At 42.5% G+C, this 18,962-nt stretch overlaps 1 protein-coding gene across 1 annotated transcript in view; it reads right to left on the minus strand.

The window, feature by feature from the left end:
• The window catches only part of srrm4 (serine/arginine repetitive matrix 4), a 62,820-nt gene extending 49,470 nt beyond the window's left edge, over positions 1-13,350 (minus strand). The window contains exon 1 of the mRNA XM_030738123.1: positions 12,534-13,350. Within this exon, the coding sequence (XP_030593983.1) occupies positions 12,534-12,733 (200 nt within the window). The 5' untranslated portion in view covers positions 12,734-13,350. The remainder of the gene's footprint in view (positions 1-12,533) is intronic.
• Between the last annotated feature and the right edge of the window lie 5,612 nt (positions 13,351-18,962).

Here is an 18,962-nt window from a genome sequence, read left to right on the forward strand (position 1 = left end):
TAAGACAAAGCTGAAGCTTGTTCCTCAGTGCCCTGTGGGGGCATGTGTGTGTGTGTGTGTGTGTGTGTGTGTGTGTGGACCTACAGTGCAGTAAATAAGAGGCTCCTCAGTGGGGTTTTTTTTAAACTGCTGCCAGAGGAAAAGGGGGGCCTCAGCCTATTATCTGGGATTTTTCAGATTTTCCAAAATGGCAACTCCGGTGCATGCATACATATTTAATGAGGCTTTAGCCTCAGTGCCATTTTAGAGAGAGAACGATTTCTGCCTACTGTCATTATGAGTGATTGTGCTACCTAATGGCATGTTCCAGTTGGATGTGGCAATAATCTGTCTACCCCTAAAGCACCACTGATCTTATTATGATCAGCTGCTGTATATTCAGCACCTGTCACAGTCTATCATTTAGACCGAGGATTTTAGAGCTGTGCTAAAACTGAGAAATCAGCCTGTCCTATGACTGCAAATAAAGTATGAAAAAACTTAAAAAGGTTGCAAAAATATTCACAGACCAAGTTTTTTTATTCTGATCTGTTTTCCGAATTTGAGAAGCAACAAACTATTACTATAAAAATAGTTACCAGTTGATCAACTAACTAATAAGGGTTTGTTATATCAGCGCATACACACAAACACCAACATAACTGTTAATCTCCATTTCCTTTTGGGTTTGTGCTGATTTTGCAGCAGCTGGCAGTGAGACTGATATGCTGCTGCGCATCAAGTCGCCTCAATAATAAAATCCTTGGTTGTTTTTAGGAAACTTTGTGGTCATAGTTTTAACAAACCAGTGCTGATACTGGTACCACAGCAGATGTGACAGGATTTATCACTGATACACAACGTTGGAGTGAAGTTCATGCTGTGTTGTCAAATTCAACAAGCAAATTTGTGCAGTTTACCAACAGCAAAACCTAAACACTGGGTGTCACACGTGTGCACTTTCTGAGGAAGTTTACATCAGGATATCAGAGCAAATCAAATGCTTTGGATCAGAAATCAGATTTCAAACAATAGCAATCTGCTTTCAATATTTTCTTTTCTCAAATGCATTTAGCCAGTTTCTGCAGCAGTTCAAACTGTAGCACAAAAGAAGTATGATTTGCAGATAGTTACTGTAGGTGCTGATTAATAAAAACCTTATCCTTAAAGAAACATCCCAAATCTGCAGGCAAGGGACGAGATGTTGATACCAGAAGCCTTCTGGGGTTCTTTTCTAGTTTGCATCCATTTACAAAGAATGTTTGGCTTTGACTGATTTTTTCTTCTTTGGCTTCTTTACATTTATGTGCCTTTGTAAACAATGACACTCGGCTGTAACAGGAAGTTTTCACTGAGATGTCCCCCATAGCTCTGAAAAACTGGCCACGGTCCCCAAACGCTGAGTCAGCAGATGAGCTGAAGGGTAACCCGGTTGTTTGTCGATGGCATCACGTTGTCCCAAAATCTGATTTAATTCACTGCAGTCATAATATATCATATTGAAACTGACTAACCACTTCACAAAGTTCATAAATAATAAAACATGTGAATGGATCAATAATGTGTACACCGTGTGAGCAAGCAGTTTGCAACAAGCAGTAGAGACAACAGTAAATACCAGAGATTTTACAGTTCATATGTTTCCACGTTAACTCCACTGAGGAATTATGACAATAGTACTTTCATCTATTTTGCATTAGTAAGCCTTTGGTTCACATATACTTTACATCTGTTTGTGTTTCTCTTCTCGGTGCTGCCGGCAAAGTGATCAGCAGTAAAAGCCGACTCGTACCTTTTTCCTGTCTCTGGTTTGTGAAGATCTGATAGGTTCTAATGAGCGAGCCGTCCCTCTCGGTACCACACTCATCGGTAATGAATTGCTCAAAGGAAGAGGTCATCTCTTACTGTCTGTAAGATTTACTACTGTCCATTTCAACTTGAGCCAGCAGAGGACAAAGGAGCAGTCCCCACCCCCCACCGTCTATTATGAGTTTATTCAATGCTGTACATTATGCGCCTACATATAATTCAATTCCCTTTGGCCACAACTCGAGAAAGGATTTCTATTCATGGGCTGGAATATGATATTCAGTAAAATGTAATAACCTTTGCTGCTCTGGTGTCCTGAAATGGACAATCTCAAAATGTCACTCACAGAGTCTGCACTTTTATTTCCTTCCTTCTCTCCGTCTTTCCTTTGTCCTTTCCTTTCCTTCTTCCCCCCTCCGAGAAAGTTATTACAGCCATGCCTCGCACTACTGTTATATTGATTTCCATCACCTTTTTATTACAAATAATAACCGTTTCTCCTTTTCATTTCTCATTTTACCACCTCTCCTCGCCCCATCTTTCTTTCTTTTACAAACAAGTCAATTACACAAAGTGGCTGCAATCAGAGGCTCTCGACAGCATGTGATTTTCACATAATGCTGGACATGTTTTAGTAATGAAAGATCTTTTTTTTTTCCCTATTCAGCTAAGTTTGCTTTGACCTTATTGTGTGCTTGTTCTTCACTGTCAACAAAGGATGCAGTATCTTCTTTCAGAGCCTTCGAACAAGGTTAAATAATGCAGCAGCTCCAAGAAGCAAAGCTTTTGTTCTTAAAAGAAAAAAAAAGCAGAAGCCAAAACAGCAAAACAAAAAAACTCAGGTAATCAGACTGTGTGTCAACCAAAGCACTGAACAAATATTTTGCTTTTTACAGGAGAATTTAGGCTCTTTCCATTTCAGAGATTTTTGTGCATTGCTTATGATTCCCCACCTTTATGTCTCCATCTGTTATATTTATTCTTGCAGAGCCTGCACTCGGCAAACTGGCAAAATCACAAGCACATACTCTAACGCACATCTTGTGAACAAGCAACACAATTTACTATGTTAATGGACTTAAATGCCATGAATCTTTTTAAATGTCAGTGCACTCGATTTTAACATAGTGTGAGTGCAGCAGGTGCAGAATGGATCCATATTACTCCAGCTCACAAACACTTGAAATTCTAATGAGAAAGACACTAACTTTCAGATGGGTCTCTTTTTTTTCTGTTATCATTATGGAATTAAATCAATTCAAGCATAAAAACTTGGGCTCAAACAGAATCAGTTCCCCCTTCTCTGCTGTTGGAGCAGAAAATTTCTCTTCCCAGCATGACAGATTACAGTCTTGCCTTATGTTTTACTGATGCTTATTGAACGTCTACATCTTTGCATACAGCTTTAATGAAATCTCTGTTGTCATCGTTTTGCCGGCGCTCGGAGTGGGAAAGTAAGTCTGTGCAATTACTTTAGAGCGATTTAGAAAATAAGTATGAACATTTTGTGTCTTCTGTTGTTAAACTTAATGCTTTATTTGCTTTTAATATTTAGTCATTTTTACAAGTAAAAATGCACTGTGATTTTATAAAATATAATACTCTTAAATGTTTAGATTAGTGGAAAATAGATACAAATGGATACAATTATGGCAAATGTGTCATATTTGATTTGGCTAATTTTTATGCCTCCTGGGGTTTGTGTCTCCTCTCAGTCTTGAATCAGGGGTCTTGTGTGTGACAGGTGATGCACAGATTTACTTTCATGAACTCTTTAATTTTAAAAAACATGATTAGGACGTCCCTGAGGGCCAGTCCACCACTAACTGTCCTGTTGGCACTAAACCGGACCAAACGAAGCAAAGCCTGCACAGACAGACTCCTGACCTTTGAATTTACACCTGAGCATTTATTTCCTGTAAAACTAGAAAAAATAAATCTGGACTACATCAAATCACACATAATAATATTCCGGATATGACTTCACAGCAGCCGGCAGCTGCAGGAGGAAGGCAGTGGGTGGCGTTTTCCAAGCAGAGGAGCTGCCACACTCGGGGAACTGTGAAACCTGAGGGGAAAATTTCACAGCAGCTCTGAGCTGATGTCTGACAAAAAGGGTTAACTCTCGGCTCTTTGCCTTCATCTAAAAAAATGCTGCTGCGGTTCAGCTTTGAATGTATATGTCAACCTGAATCAGTATGAGCCTACAGTATGTCTGTTCTCCATCATGTGTGCAGGCACCTGCACATGAAAGCACATTATTCAAGTGTTTATACTGATGATGAAGGTTGACCAATATTAACTTGTTCCTTTCCCAACATTCACCATTATCATAGTTATTATATTACACTGTGCGGTGAGGGTTCGGGTTAAGGCGACTGTAAAGTCGCTGCCAAATCCTTGGCAGACCTGAAAAGGTCAAAGGGAAAAATCTATATTAAATATTCCCTCCTTGCAACACAGTCTCTATAACTGCTGGTTCAAGGTTTCATAATTAGTTTTTTAAAATTGAGCTTCCATGCTGAACCAGCTGCCTCCATTCTCACATTTATCTATAAACCATCTTCCTCACTCTGTCACTGCTGCTGCTGCCATTCTCAGTTTTATGTTATTTCTGTTTATGTTACAGCCACCTCTTTTATTATCTTCATGTTGCCTGTCAGGCACGGGGAGAAAGACAATGAACAAGATGAAATAGCAACAATAACACACATGTTCCAATTCACTGCCAGGCTGTTGATGCCTTTGGGGGCTTGAAGAGCTCGTGCAATATAAAAGCATGCATACATGCAGTATATATATTTGTGTGTGTGTGTGTGTGTCCGTATGTTTATAATACCTTGTGGGGACAATTTTCCTGACATATACTACGTTGTGGGGACCAATTGCTCCTTGTGGGGACTGGAACCTTGTCCCCACAAGGGGAAACCCTGTTTTTGGGTCAGGGGTCAGAGTTAGGGCTAAGGTATGAATTGAGTTTAGGTTAGGGTTAGGGTTAGGTATGTGATGGTTAGGGTTAGGAAAAGGGTAAAGGTAAGGTTTAGGCTGTAGAAATGAATGGAAGTCAATGGAAATTCCCCACAAAGATAGCAAAACACACTTGTGTGTGTGTGTGTGTGTGTGTGTGTGTGTGTGTGTGTGTGTGTGTGTGTGTGTGTGTGTGTGTGTGTGTGTGTGTGTGTGGACAAACTGCCCTGCAGGTTTCATAGCAGCTTGATCCTCTGATTCATAAACCTGAATAAACACACACTCTTAGATCATTTCATGAAGTATGGGGACCATTCCCGGGCTCAAATATCCATTCACAGTGCTGCTTTTAGCCTTTATCTCCATCATGCTTACACAATGTTAAACATCTATCACAAGTTAGCGCACAAGTGCAGCTATCTTCAGCCAGAATCAATAGGTGTGTCATTCTAACTAAACTCATTTCTCACTGTGCGGGGCCGTGCCTTTAACATGCCGAGATGAGAATTAAATTTGGAAATGTCAAAGTGAGCTTTAAAAGCCAGAAATATCACCTTTTGAAGTAATTGTTGAGTCACTGGCATTCATCAATAACAGCTTCAGAGTCTCCCCAGTGATATATAGACCAGTGAATGTCTTTTAAGGTGGTGCCTTCTGCATGCCAGGTTTTTTTTTTTTTGAGGGGGGGGGCGGGGGGGCTGTTGATAAAGTGAACAAATTCTTTCATCTTCCACGAAATCCTTCATTTAATATAGATTAAGACAGAATATGATCTCTGAGCTTCACAGTTTTTGACTCTATACCAAAGCAGACGCTCTGAAGCTTTCAGCCCGGGCTCTCTTTCTCTGAGGAGGCGAGGCTGCATTAGGGTGAGGCGCTCAGAGTAGCTGCTAATGCTCCACATCAGAGGAGCCAGTTCAGGTATTTCGGTCATCTGACTAGAACGCCACCTGGATACCTTCTAGGTGAGTTGTGAGGAGGAGGACCTGGGGCCTGGACACACTAGAGAGACTGGCTGGCTTGGGAGCACTTCTGTGTTTCCCCAGAAGAGCTGGAGGAGTTAGCTGGGGAGATGGATGGATGGATGGATGGATGGATGGTGAAGCAGCACTTTGAATTTGTGGGATTAGACCGCCATCGGTTGCTTTCACAGACCTCATTGCAGCATCACTTAATGTACAAATTATATCAGTAAATATTCTAATTAATCCACTAATTCTAGAATAATGCATGTGCATGTATATTCCTTTAAGACCAGGTGCAATTAACCAGTTATATGTTTGTACAGCAATCAAATCTCATGTTGTATCCAGCTCCAATTGCACAAAAGTAACAAGCAACTCCAATCAGGAGGTGGCAGTAATGCAGCTAAAAACTATTTGTAACCAGCACACACAAAAAACAAAAAACAAAACCAAGAATGCCCCACCATCTACTGAGTGTTGGTGTGGTCAAACCTGTGCGGAGCACAAACAGGAGAAACATGCAGAGCCAAAGACAAACACAGTCATCAAAATATTCTCAAAAAACAAAAACAAAAAAAACGAGGTCAGGTGCAAACTCAGCCAGGTAAAGCTGGGATTTTTGATTGAATCGCTTAAATGTCCATCTAGAGACCTTCCACAGAGCAGTGAATTACTTAATTTGTTACTTGTCTCTCGGTTTTTAGCTTTTTTCTTTTGTTTTTTTAACCATTGAGTTATTGTCACTCGTGGTCATAGAGGCTGCTGTTTAGCTTCACTTTTAATGGGGGCAAAAAAAAAGTCCTCCTTCCTTCAACTCTTCTGTAATTCTCCCTCACTAGCACAACTCCTGCAGGCTATTATTTTCCCACAAAAGGTAACTGCAATGACACAAATGCTTTCTACTACTTTCTAAAGGATTTTTGTACTCATTGAGTAAAAATAGGATGCAATAAAAATTTCCTGATTCATTCCTCTTGCCCATGTGCAGTGATTTGCTCTCTTACTCACCACCTCTAAGAAGGTATTTAGGTTTTCTATATGTTTTCCATCCATCCATCCATCCATTTGCCAGGACCAGGTCACAGGGGCAGCAGCCTAAGCAGAGAAACACAGACCTCCCCTCTCCTCCAGCTCATCCATGGGGGACACTGAGGTGTTTCCAAGCCAGCCGAGTGATATAATCTCTTCAGTATGTCTTGGGTCTACCCCAGGACCTCGTCTTGGTAGGACACCCCACCCAAGAGATGTCCAGGAGGCATCTTAGTCAGATGGTCACCCATGAATACAAACTCAGATATCTTTGATAGGCTCCCCTACCCTCAGCCCAAACGGTCACAGCAGATGACTGCCCCTCCCTGAGCCTGGTTCTGCTGAAGGTTTCTTCCTGTTAAAAGGGAGTTTTTCCTTCCCACTGTTCATTTTGACTGTTGGGTTTTCCCTGTAGTGATAATATGGTCTTTACCTTACAATATAACGTGCCATGAGGCGACTCTTTGTTGTGATTTGGTGCTATATAAATAAAATTGATTTAAACTCAACTGAATCTCCACGTGACGTTGCAGATACGTCTCAACCAAGACACCCCTACAACATCCAGATCCTTCAGGGCCTCCGAGCGAACCTCGTCCACCCCGGGGGGCCCTGCCACCAAAGAGTTGTTTAACTCAGTTTAGCATCAGTTTATGCAGCTCAAATGTTTATTTCACTTGCTTATTCACATGAGAGGTACTGAATATACCGTTGGAATTCTTTTGATGCTTTTTAAATAGTTCAGTGCTGCTTGGGAGAAAAGGGGAAATTCTGCACATCTTAGTATTTATGAAACCCTTTTAAATTCTATTGGGCAAACTCAAAAATGCTTCATCTTCAAGCTACAAACAGCTCTTGCTGAAGAGCTCGTGTTTTGGGGGGATTTTTTCACCCTATTTTTTAGCGACTGAAGCAATTTGTTTGCCAATAACTTGGCCAACACCTTCTGTCAAAAATGTGAACGTGTTATTTGTTTCCAACCTTTTGAATTGCAGTTTACCCCAAGTACAGCTTAGTCTCTAGAGACAGATATAATCAGTTCATTACTAACTTGAGAGATGATGAATTTATTAGTCAACATCCTGCAGACTTTAAATTGTAACAAATGTCCCAGCTATCTGAGAAAGGAGAATATTTTTATTATTTTAAACCTTTACAGTCTGTATTCCTTTGTGCTTTATATGGTTTATATTAATATTGTGGTTTTTATTAATGCACAGCTACATGCTGTAACAGTGTTTGGCTTAGCAATGCAGATATAATAATCTAATAGAAGTTCAGTTCTCCAATCAACCTTCCTGCTCTTTCTTCTCATGCCACGACATAAAAAGTGCATCAAGTTTTAAGCTACAGAAGGGGGACTGGCTCAAATGGGATTTGGGAGTCAGTATCAAATGGGAATCCATTTTGGTGATAAGTCCGATTCCTGCCTGGGGAGCTGGCATCATCTCTTGCTCTCTTGTCAGCATGCTTCAGCAGCCGCATCCTGCGCTCTGAGTAATATGACACAGACACAGAGAGGCCGAGTTAACACACACTGAAAAGATACTGGGAGAGGCAGGGAGAGAGATGCTGATGCGAGGGGAGGGAGACAAGTCGGGAAAAGATACTCGGCAATGAGAGCGGGAGAACAGACAGAGATGTATAACGGTAGACAAACCTCTCGTCCGTCACTAAATCATGTTTGTCATTGTCTCAGAGAGAAGAGGAAAGAGAGCGATGCCTCGTCCTGAGGGGAGCTGTGACTTCTACTCTGATGTTTCCCAGACTCTACAGTATATCCTGTATTCACTTATTTACTCTCAGGTCAGTGTTATTTCTGTGTTTGCCTAAATGGGTGCAGATTCTTTTACAGAGGTGGCTGCCATAGCAATTTAAACCCAACACATTCTGTTTAATTCTAACACCGAGCAGCACAGTGGCACAGTGGTTAGCACTGCTGCCTCACCGCTAGAAGATCTGGGTTCGATTCCACCTTGGCCCGGGCCTTTGCATGTTCTCCCCGTGTCTGCGTGGGTTCTCCGGGTACTCTGGTTTCCTCCCACAGTCCAAAGACATGCAGTTAGTGGGGTTAGGTTAACTGGTGATTTTAAATTGCCCATAGGTGTGAATGGTTGTCTGCCTCTCTGTGTTAGCCCTGCAACAGGCTGACAACCTGTACAGGTGTACACTGCCTCTCGCCCTATGACAGCTGGGATAGGCTCCAGCCCATCATAAAACCGAGGAGGTGGACACACAAACATCAATAAAGCAAACACTGAAAGGGCAGAAGGCATCAAGAAACTGCCACTTATCCAAAAGTGACAATGGTGAACAGTAAAATTGTAACCAGAACTGTCCTTTCATTACAGATAACAGAACGATCCCACTTGTAAATTTGAACTAGAGCAGTAAATCTGTCAAGCCAGTATCAGCTGACATCTTGTAAATATTTCTGTATCAGTCAGGTTTACAGTACTGGAAGTAAAACCATATCAATTTGGTGAAATTCAGTAAGTTTGGACTAATAAGATGCACAGTTTCACTCGCTCCAGTGCCTCTAATACAAATGGGAAAACAGCTCAGAGATTATTGTTGAGGTTAAAATGGTTTATTGTGCTGCAAATACTAGCTTCTTGTTTTATTCATAATCCATTCAGACTAGCAGTTAACGTGCACCCCACACACAGCAGCAGGCGTAGACCTTCTACAATTAAAAAAAAAAAACACAATTGTTGATTTTTATGACTCAACAATAAAAGTGTACTCACCAAATCTGGAAATACAACCAGTTCACTACAATAAACCTGCAATTCATTTAAACATCTGTATTACATTTAAGTCTTAAGTGTAATGTGACTCCAATAAACTGTATTCAAACTTAAACTAAAGTTTTGAGTTTCCATTGCATTCTGTTCAAAAGTGTTCCTATTATTATGTCCATCCTGCTGCATGTTCCCACCGGTGCTGTCAGCGTACAAGCCCCTCCAAACCCCTTCCCTCTTTGTCTCATTACACCAGCATCTGCTGAGGTAAGAGGCCTGAAACCCCCTACCACACACACACACACACACACACACACACACACACACACACACACACACACACACGCGCGCTCCCACTTCACCCCTCCCTTCCTTTGCAGTCTCTCAAGCTTGCCATCTGCCACAGAGTTGGACAGGACCCCACTAATATGGCAGCCACACACACACACACACACACACACATGCAGTCACATACACATACATTACAAGCTTACACCCTTATTTCAAACTCTCACAACTGCTGAAAAACGGTATGGACACACATGAATGCACACATTTACACACACTCATGGTCACACACACTACACAAGCATTAAGTTAGCCAGGCTGCATTTTTAATGAGAAGCCCCCCCACAAGTAAAAACAGCTTGCAGGGTCATAATGGTTCTGAGACAAACCCTACCCCACTGCATCGAGCTAGTGAACTCCTCCCCTCTTCTGTGTGACTGGCCTGAAGAGGAGGATCGAGGGAGGACAGAGGCACAACAGCGGACTCTAATTACTCCTCTGTGGCTATTTGGCTCCTCCAGCAATTTTATGTCAGGAGTTAGGGGAGACCGTGAGAGAGGAGGAGGAGGAGAACAGAGAGGAAAGGCGAGGACGGTGCAAACAGAGAAAGACTCGTGCTGATTGAACATGAAGCATCGCCCTGTGGCTCTCCCTCAGTCTCTTCTCTTCTTTCCATCTCTGCTTGTTGCACATAATGCCCTCTCGCTCTCACTGCAATTGTTCATCACCCCTCAGTTATCCACAGCGAATAATAATGTCTCCTCTTGGAGAGAAAGAGGCAGAGGAGCAAGCCTAAGGCAACACATTCTGATGGTCTAAGCATTCTCCAGTCACCCTCTGCCTGGGCAAAACCAACAGTGCAGTCGGAAAGGAGCTAGGCTCCCCGAGCCTTGTCCTGCATCCTTATTCTCAGGGTGTTGCATTTGTTTGTTGTGTTTTACTCATTATTTACAATCTGCATCACCCGAGCCCCTCTGACTTTCTCCTTATTGTAAATATGTGCAGAGGCAGGGTGAGAGACAAACTCTGGACAACAGGGACGCCAGCGCTGTCTTTCACAAACAGACTCGGGCAAAGTAGCAACATTATGTCTTCTCTGTGGGGACATTTGCTCTCGCCTGCCCCTGCCATGCCGCCATCATCATCACTGTCAGCCGAACGGAGCCCGTGGAGGGCCAAAGCCACTTGAGGAAAGCTTCTTTCCTAGAGAAGCTAAAGTTGAATAGACAGCTGGGCCCCGCTCCAGAGTCTCCAGCTATTTCAAAAAAGGCTGCTCAGTTCACGGCAGCTAGCCACAATACATTTCTTTCCTTTTTTCGTGAGTCTATTCACTTTGCTCCTAATTTATTTTGCCAGTTTCCCCAAATAGACTTGGATCTGTCATCGGTGCCAGGCGATGGTTGACTGACAGAAAAATTGTGGCTGCAGTTATTTGGTTAGATTGCAGAGCTGGGGCACAGTGCAACAAATGCATATTTGATCATTTTCTTATAATAAAAAGTATTTTTTAGCCATATCCTACAAGCCAATAAAATCTTTTATAACCAGGCCATATGCAGTATTACGGTCCTGCTGTAACAGAAGCCATTAAGGACACATTATGTGGTTCACTGTGTCGTTCCCTTGCCTGTGCCAATGTAGGATGAAATGGGCCATTCTAATCCTCATTAACATAGCTAATTTCACATAAGAGAAAGTTGATAGTGGGTGTCAAAACCATTCAAAGGTCACCCAAGCAAGCAACACCGTTTGACAGATAAGTGTGCATGCGCCTGTGGCTCTGTGAGCGCGATTGTGTAAATAGTGTATACGTTTGAGCGTTTATTACAGCCGTACGTGCCGTTTCAATTGCAGCAGCGTAACTTCCTCTGACATTTGACAAACAGGCAGAACAGAGCCTGATAACATGGATAAAGCTGTCAAAGCCAGCTGATGATGGTTGATCGTACAGACACGAGCAAAGATGGGGCAAAAACAAGGGAACAGAGATGTGCAGGAAAAGGGCATCAGACATCCATCCTCCCCTAAAGGCTTTAAGTGCTACAGCTAACCTTTGGTCGAAGGGATGAAAAGGGGGAAGAAAATGTCTCATATGTTGCTCCTTCAACAGAAACTCTGGCACAGCGCCATGTCACAGAGGGAAGAAAGGACAAGTCTGACATTAAAAGCACAAAAAAGTGCTGCCACGTGACCTTTAAAGAGGTCAGATAATTGAGCATCAAACTCTTCAGGCCAGCTGTGTTTGGCTGCATGTTGCATGTGGCTGCATATATTAGCGAAGAAAGATCATCCAGATGGCTGCCGGGCGATAAATCAATAACAAAGCCATGTGTGAGCTAGCCTCGTACACGACCCCCGTGTGCACCGATGTGCTGATCTGTGGGTCAGAAAATGTCGAGGTGAGTGAAATTTTGTTCACATGTTGCTTACATAGAAAGCGCTCAGCTTACTTTGCATCCTTACAACAATATTTATTCCAGGTTTCAGTCAATAATCAGATGTCTTTGAAGGCATGCTCTTCTGGGGGAAATTTTGTGAACTTGCACTTCTTGAAAATTGATAATAATAATAATAATAATAATAATAATAATAATAATAATAATAATAAAACTGGCATAAAATTAAAAGAAAGTAGAGCAACTATATCAGCAATGACTCCACAAGCACTTGTGGACAATATTTCTTGTTTGAGCAAGAATCCACATAAACTGCTGGATGTGAATAGGAGCAAAATAATAAACTATAAACTCACTCAGTCACTCTCCTGCTGGCGGTGATGCTAGCCACAATGACGCTCTCTGGTCTTGGGGTGGCCACAGCCTTGAAAGTCCCTTTCCAAAACTTCTCAAAGAGCTGCTTCTCTTCCAGCTGGAGGCCGGCAGTGCCGCCCTGAGATCCCAGGGACGGAGAGGGGCCACAGGGGCCAAGCTGAAGTGGACGCGGTGGCTGCATTTCTGGTTCTCGCTCTCCAAATCGAATAGCCTTCAGTCACTCAGCAGACAGTCTCCTCTCACACACAGACGCCGCTTGTTGCTCAGGAACTGTCCAAGTACTGAATCAAACCGAGCAGAGAGCAGCAGCTGCTTTGCTCCGTCTTCTCTTCTCACAGCAGCAGGTCAATGTGTCAGCGCGTCTGTCTGCTCTTCACTCTTGAGCGGGAGCGTGGGGAGAAGCACAAAAGCTGACCCTCTCCAACTAGAGACGGGGTATTGTTCTCCCAGATGAGGAGGGGTAGGAGAGGTTGTGTTTCTCACTCCGCCTCTCCTCTTCTGTCACATCTGCTGCTCTTTGGGATGGGGGTCTGGGTTGGGTTTGGAAGTCGGAGCGCTCCTCTTTCCCTTTCGGCAGCTTTACGCAAAATTAGGCATTCCTTGACAATAGATGGAGCATGTTTCAGTCGTGAGGAGTGAGAAACCTAGTGCTTTTCTTGCTGTTAGAGTGCAGTATTTTAGTGTAGAGATGATTGTGCGCCCCTGCACACAGGCTGAGGGTTGTGCGGGCGTCAAGGCAAGTGCCGCGGCGTGTCTGAGGGCAGGCGTATATGTAAGTTGTAGAGCGGGTATGCCGGAGCGTGTAAGTGAAAATCAAGTGAGGAGCTCAGCTGAGAGCGGCTCGTTTTGTGTCTCTCAGCCTGTGACGTCAAAATTGGGGGCTGGACACTGAGTAAAGGGGACATCCTCCGTCAACCTCTCTCTCTCTGTCTGTGTGTTACTCTCACTCGACTAAACCCTTGATTAGATTCACTTCTCCTCCTCACCAGCACCATTTTTCTCTCTGTTTCTTTCACTTTCATCTTTCTATCTCTGTCCTTTTCTATCTTCGGTCCCTCCTTTTTTGCTTCCTTTCCCCATGCCTTCCGTAATTCATTCCAAGCATCACAAATTTATTTCAGTTGTAAACCTACAAGAATTAATACATTAGCTCATAAACAGAAAATCAATCCAATTTCTTTTTCCTGAATAATTAAAGAGGACCTATTAGGTTCATTTCAGCTCCATATTATTAATCTTAGACTCACTACTAGAGTAGCTTTCCATGATTCATAGTTACAAATGATCCTATTTTATTATATACTGAGCTTTGGTGCAGCCACTGATCTTACCCACTGTCTGGAGCAACCCATTTGGGTAACTAGTAACTCATGTAGATCATGTAGCTCTGAGCCCTCAAAGCACTTTTTACTAAAAGCCACAGTACTTTTATTCTATGCATTTAAGCACTTTCCATCACACGCATACTCACACTACACCTGAACACACTGGGAGGCAATGAGGGATTCAGTATCCTGTATCTTGGGTATCTTGACCTGAGAGGGTTCACGGATCAAACCCTCAAACTTCTGACTGATGGAAGACCAACTATACCTCCTGAGCCACAGGCACCTTTGGCTCTCCTCTCCCTGCCTTTAAGCTAACTTTCTTCTGATTGGCTCCTCCTTGTAAACAACAAAGCTGAACAGTAAGTGGTGTTTTTTGTTGTGCTCACAGCAGGAGCTATGTCCCTGAGATGACTATATTAATGCCTAGAAAAATGTCTGTAACCGAGCATCTCTGAGCCTTTGTCTTGATATCCAGTCACAGGAATAATTGATCACTGTATGTATCAAGTATTGTATTATGTGGTTTTATGCTCTTCTGTATTTTAAATATGTAATTACTGATTTGTCTACTTTTCATATAGTCTGCATTATGTTGCAAACAGTGTAAGTCTGTCTTTCTTATCCCCCTCCCTCCCTCCCTCCCTCCCTCCCACACACACACACACACACACACACACACACACACACACACACACACACACACACACACACACACACACACACACAATTGCTTCGTCAATATCTTGGACAAAAGGCCGAGTAAATCAGCATAATAAAAGGCCTGGCTCAGAGAGGACCAGCCGGCTGACACAAACTTCCCCTCAGGGGTTTAAGCTTTTCCCTACCATCGGATACCTCCTCCTTTGCTCTTTAGTCTACTTCTAGATAACACACAGCACAGAGGCACAACTCAACAACCCCCTTCCCAGCCCTCCCTCCTTTTTTCTCTCTTCTCTTCTTCACTCCGTCTCTAATGCTGCATATCATCTGCTGGCTGCCACTGCTGAGGACTCTGCTGGAAATCTTCGAGGGGATTACAGACTACTACAGGGATACCACCCTGTTTATACCACAACAGAAAACTCTGTGTAATACTTTAAAGGATATATCCTATTTATAGACGTTTGGAATTGGTTGCAGGCTGTAAACTGATAGAGCAAAGCTAGCTCACATACCAACAGCCTTTATGTCTGGCAAATTAACTTTTATTACTATGTCTTTTTTTTCTCAATAGTTTGAAATATTTTGTAGCAGTGCATATATTTCCAAGAAATTTAAGATGGTGTTTACAACATCACTGAGATTATCTGAGCACATTAGATAAGGAGGGGTGCAGTGGTACAGTGGTTAGCAAGAAGGTCTGGGTTTGAACTTGCTGGAAATCTGGGGCATTTTTGTGTGTCTCTCCCTGTGCCTGTGTGGGTTCTCTCTGAGTGCTCTGGTTTCCTCTCAAGGTCCAAAGACATGCATGTTAAGTTAACTGGTGAGTCTAAATTGCCCACAGGTGTGAATGTGAGCATGAATGGTTGTCTATCTCTCTGTGTTAGCCATGTGATAGCCTGGCATCATCAGGGTGTACCCTGCCTCTCAACCTATTGTGACAGCTGGGTAAGTGGTTAAAAAAATTGATGGATGAATGGATATTTTATGTCTGATTCTATTAAGTCAATGTGTGGCTTCTTTTTGTTCTAACAAGCTTTTCCAATTAGGAATTTGTTCTTACTAGATATAGATTAATTAATCTGCAGTTTTCAAGCCAAAACTCAGACTTGCTGCAAACAGTCTCCTAAATTATAACATAAATTTGTAGATTGATTTCCAATTTTCCAATATTGCATGAACCAAAGACACCACCACACTGTACAAATAACCATCTTTCTTACTTTATGGTCATGTGGTAAATGGTCTCATGGACATTGTACTCAGGAGCTATGTGAAATACAGAAAGCAGATGATGACTGCCAGGAAATATTGCAACAAAAGGGTAGACATATTACCAAAAAATACACGCTGGTTTGACAACTAGCAAACCAATACAACCTGCCAACAAAGCCAACCAGCATTGTTACCAATATGTAAGCTTCAAATCAGTGCCTGACAACTCTGTTGGACCGAGTATTCCTTCACCTTTTAACCATTAGAGATAAAAATTATTCATAACCATCTCAAAGACATATCTTTCTATACAGCTAATTTCAGTACCACTGATATTTAGAATCTTTCTCTCCAGTTGATCTTTCAGATTTAAGGCCTTTACACACCAGACATATTGCAAAAAAAAATGACACAAAATTCCAAATCTTTCAGATGTGAACTTGTTTAACCTACATACACATCAAATGTGTTGCATCTTTGCAAATAGCGTGTCCTCATGAAAGAAATCCAGTCGGCTTCAAGCGATGATGTAACGAGGTCCTCAAGTTTCTAAACAAGAGAAGGAAGAAATAGTTTCTGGGTTTATCCAGCTCTCATGAGAAAGCAGCAGCAGGGAGAATTTCATGATTTGATCCCGGAGCTGAAGCTGCATCACAACCGCTTTCAAACATAGTTCAGGATGTCAGCGGGCAGTTTGAGCTCTTATTGGCAGAGTTAGGATCACATCTGAGGAGGCAGAGAAATCATTTCAGAGCCGATTGAGCAGCGTGTAGCTGTGTGTCTGAGGTAAAATTTTATTATTTTACTGTTTCCACATTACTGTATATTCAGTGTATCAATGCACATTGAGCTATGACCTGACATGTTGCTAAATGCAGGGCTCTGATTGGTCAGATCAATTTATTCACTTGCAGAAGTCTCAAAAATCAAACTTGATCCAAAAAAAGAAATGATGCAGTCGGTATGAACGGCTGCATTGAGAACAGGCGAGTCCAAAAAATATTTCTGTTGTATGAAACTTCAATAGTTACTTCCTCCAAACCAGCAACATGTTTATTAGATCCCATTCCTACTAGACTGCTCAAAGAAGTCTTTCCATTTATTGATGCTTCAATCTTAAAAATGATCAATCAGTCTTTATTAGTTGGCTATGTACCACAGACCTTCAAGGTGGCTGTAATTAAACCTCTACGTAAAAAGCCATCACTGACCCAGCTGTCTTAGCTAATTATAGGCCAATCTCCAACCTTCCTTTTCTCTCAAAGATTCTTGAAAGAGTAGTTGTAAAACAGCTCACTGATCATCTGCAGAGGAACGGTTTATTTGAAGAGTTTCAGTCAGGTTTCAGAATTCATCACAGTACAGAAACAGCATTAGTGAAGGTTACAAATTATCTTCTTAGAGCCTCTGACAGTGGACTCATCTCTGTTCTTGTCCTGTTCTACCTCAGTGCAGCTTTTGATACTGTTGACCATAACATTTTATTACAGAGATTAGAGCTTGCTATAGGTATTAAAGGTACTGCACTGCAGTGGTTTGAATCATATTTATCTCATAGACTCCAATTTGTTCATGTAAATGGGGAGTCTTCTTCACACACTAAGGTTAATTATGGAGTTCCACAGGGTTCTGTGCTAGGACCAATTCTATTTACATTATACATGCTTCCCTTAGGCAGTATTATTAGAAAGCACTGCATCAATTTTCATTGTTATGCAGATGATACTCAGCTTTACCTATCAATGAAGCCAGATGACACACATCAATTAGTTAAACTGCAGGAATGTCTTAAAGATATTAAGGCCTGGATGACCTCTAATTTCCTGCTTCTAAATTCAGATCAAACTGAAATTCTTGTTCTCGGCCCCACAAATCTTAGAAACATGGTGTCTAACCAGATACTTACTCTGGATGGCAGTGGCGGTTTCTGATATGGGCGACATGGGCAGCCGCCCAGGGCGGCATTTCATCTAGGGCGGCATGACCGCCCCCCTTCCCCCAATGCATTGCGATCGCCGCAGCAGCGCCTACCGCACTACTCCACTTGTGGGGTAATGGGCGCCCTCTGCCTGCTGTGTATTGCATGTAGCTTTCTGCAATGGTCTGACAGGTTGTAACAGAAGGAAAGGGGCAGGCGGGGGATTCTCTCTCTCTGTCTCGCTGTCACTGCTTCACTAGATCGTCACACACACACAGCGCTGCCCCGCCCCCTTCTCCTGCGAGTCAAGTGAAGCAGTGATGGCGTGAGAGTGAGACAGTCAGCCGGGTTCATTCATTCATGCCTGTACAGTTTTGGTCTGGTTACAGCCAACAGTAACTGCTGAATTATAAATAAAGGCAACTCACCCAAAGCTCTGTATATTTACCTCCGCCAAGGAGGTTATGTTTTCGGTCGCGTTGTTTGTTTGTCTGTCTGTTTTTCAGCAGAATTACTCCAAAAGTTATGAACGGATGTCACTGAAATTTTGTGGAGCGGTTGGAAATGACAAGAGGAAGAAGTGATTAAATTTTGGCAGCGATCCAAATCACGATCTGGATCCAGGAATTTTTTTAAGGATTCTTCAGTATTGCGGGATACAGGCAGAGCCTTCCCCTTTAAGAGACACCACCCACTTTCCGTGTGTGTGTATGCAGGCTAGCGTGGGAGATGAGCGCGAGGGAAAAAGTGTGTTCGGTGGCGGTGGAAAAAGGAATAAAAGTTCTGTTGCTAAAATCCTTCGACTTGCTGCATTTCTCCGCCTTGCTAAAGGTGACCCACATTGCGGGATAGGGGGTTATTGTTGTCTGGGAAAGATGAAAGATTATTTCAAAGTATTTAGATACACATATTACAGAGTCAGTGACCCTATGGCCTTGGCGGAGGTTTGCGCTCTCTGAGTGCTTCTAGTTAAATATATATCACACCTGGTGTTATTAACATGAGTTTCAATGGAGGTTTTGTTGTGTTGGGCTGGCAACTGTCAGTCAGATCTGACAACCCTGTGGATGGGTGGTGGTTATAACCTATTCAGCTTCAGTGCAAATTACGGCAGATGGAAAGGAAAAGGTCAAAGCCATCAGGTGTGCAGTTTAGGAAAAAGAGAAAAGAACAACAGGAGAAATAAGCAAAGATGAAGGTAAGCAGAAGCTGTGTAATATTTCAGTTTCTTCCATGTTTTTTCAAATAAAATTTAAAAGAAATTCTGAGTGTGCCTGTGATGGTGGGGA

This window comes from Archocentrus centrarchus, chromosome 9 (genome assembly GCF_007364275.1).
Source record: "Archocentrus centrarchus isolate MPI-CPG fArcCen1 chromosome 9, fArcCen1, whole genome shotgun sequence".
Lineage (NCBI taxonomy): Eukaryota > Metazoa > Chordata > Actinopteri > Cichliformes > Cichlidae > Archocentrus > Archocentrus centrarchus.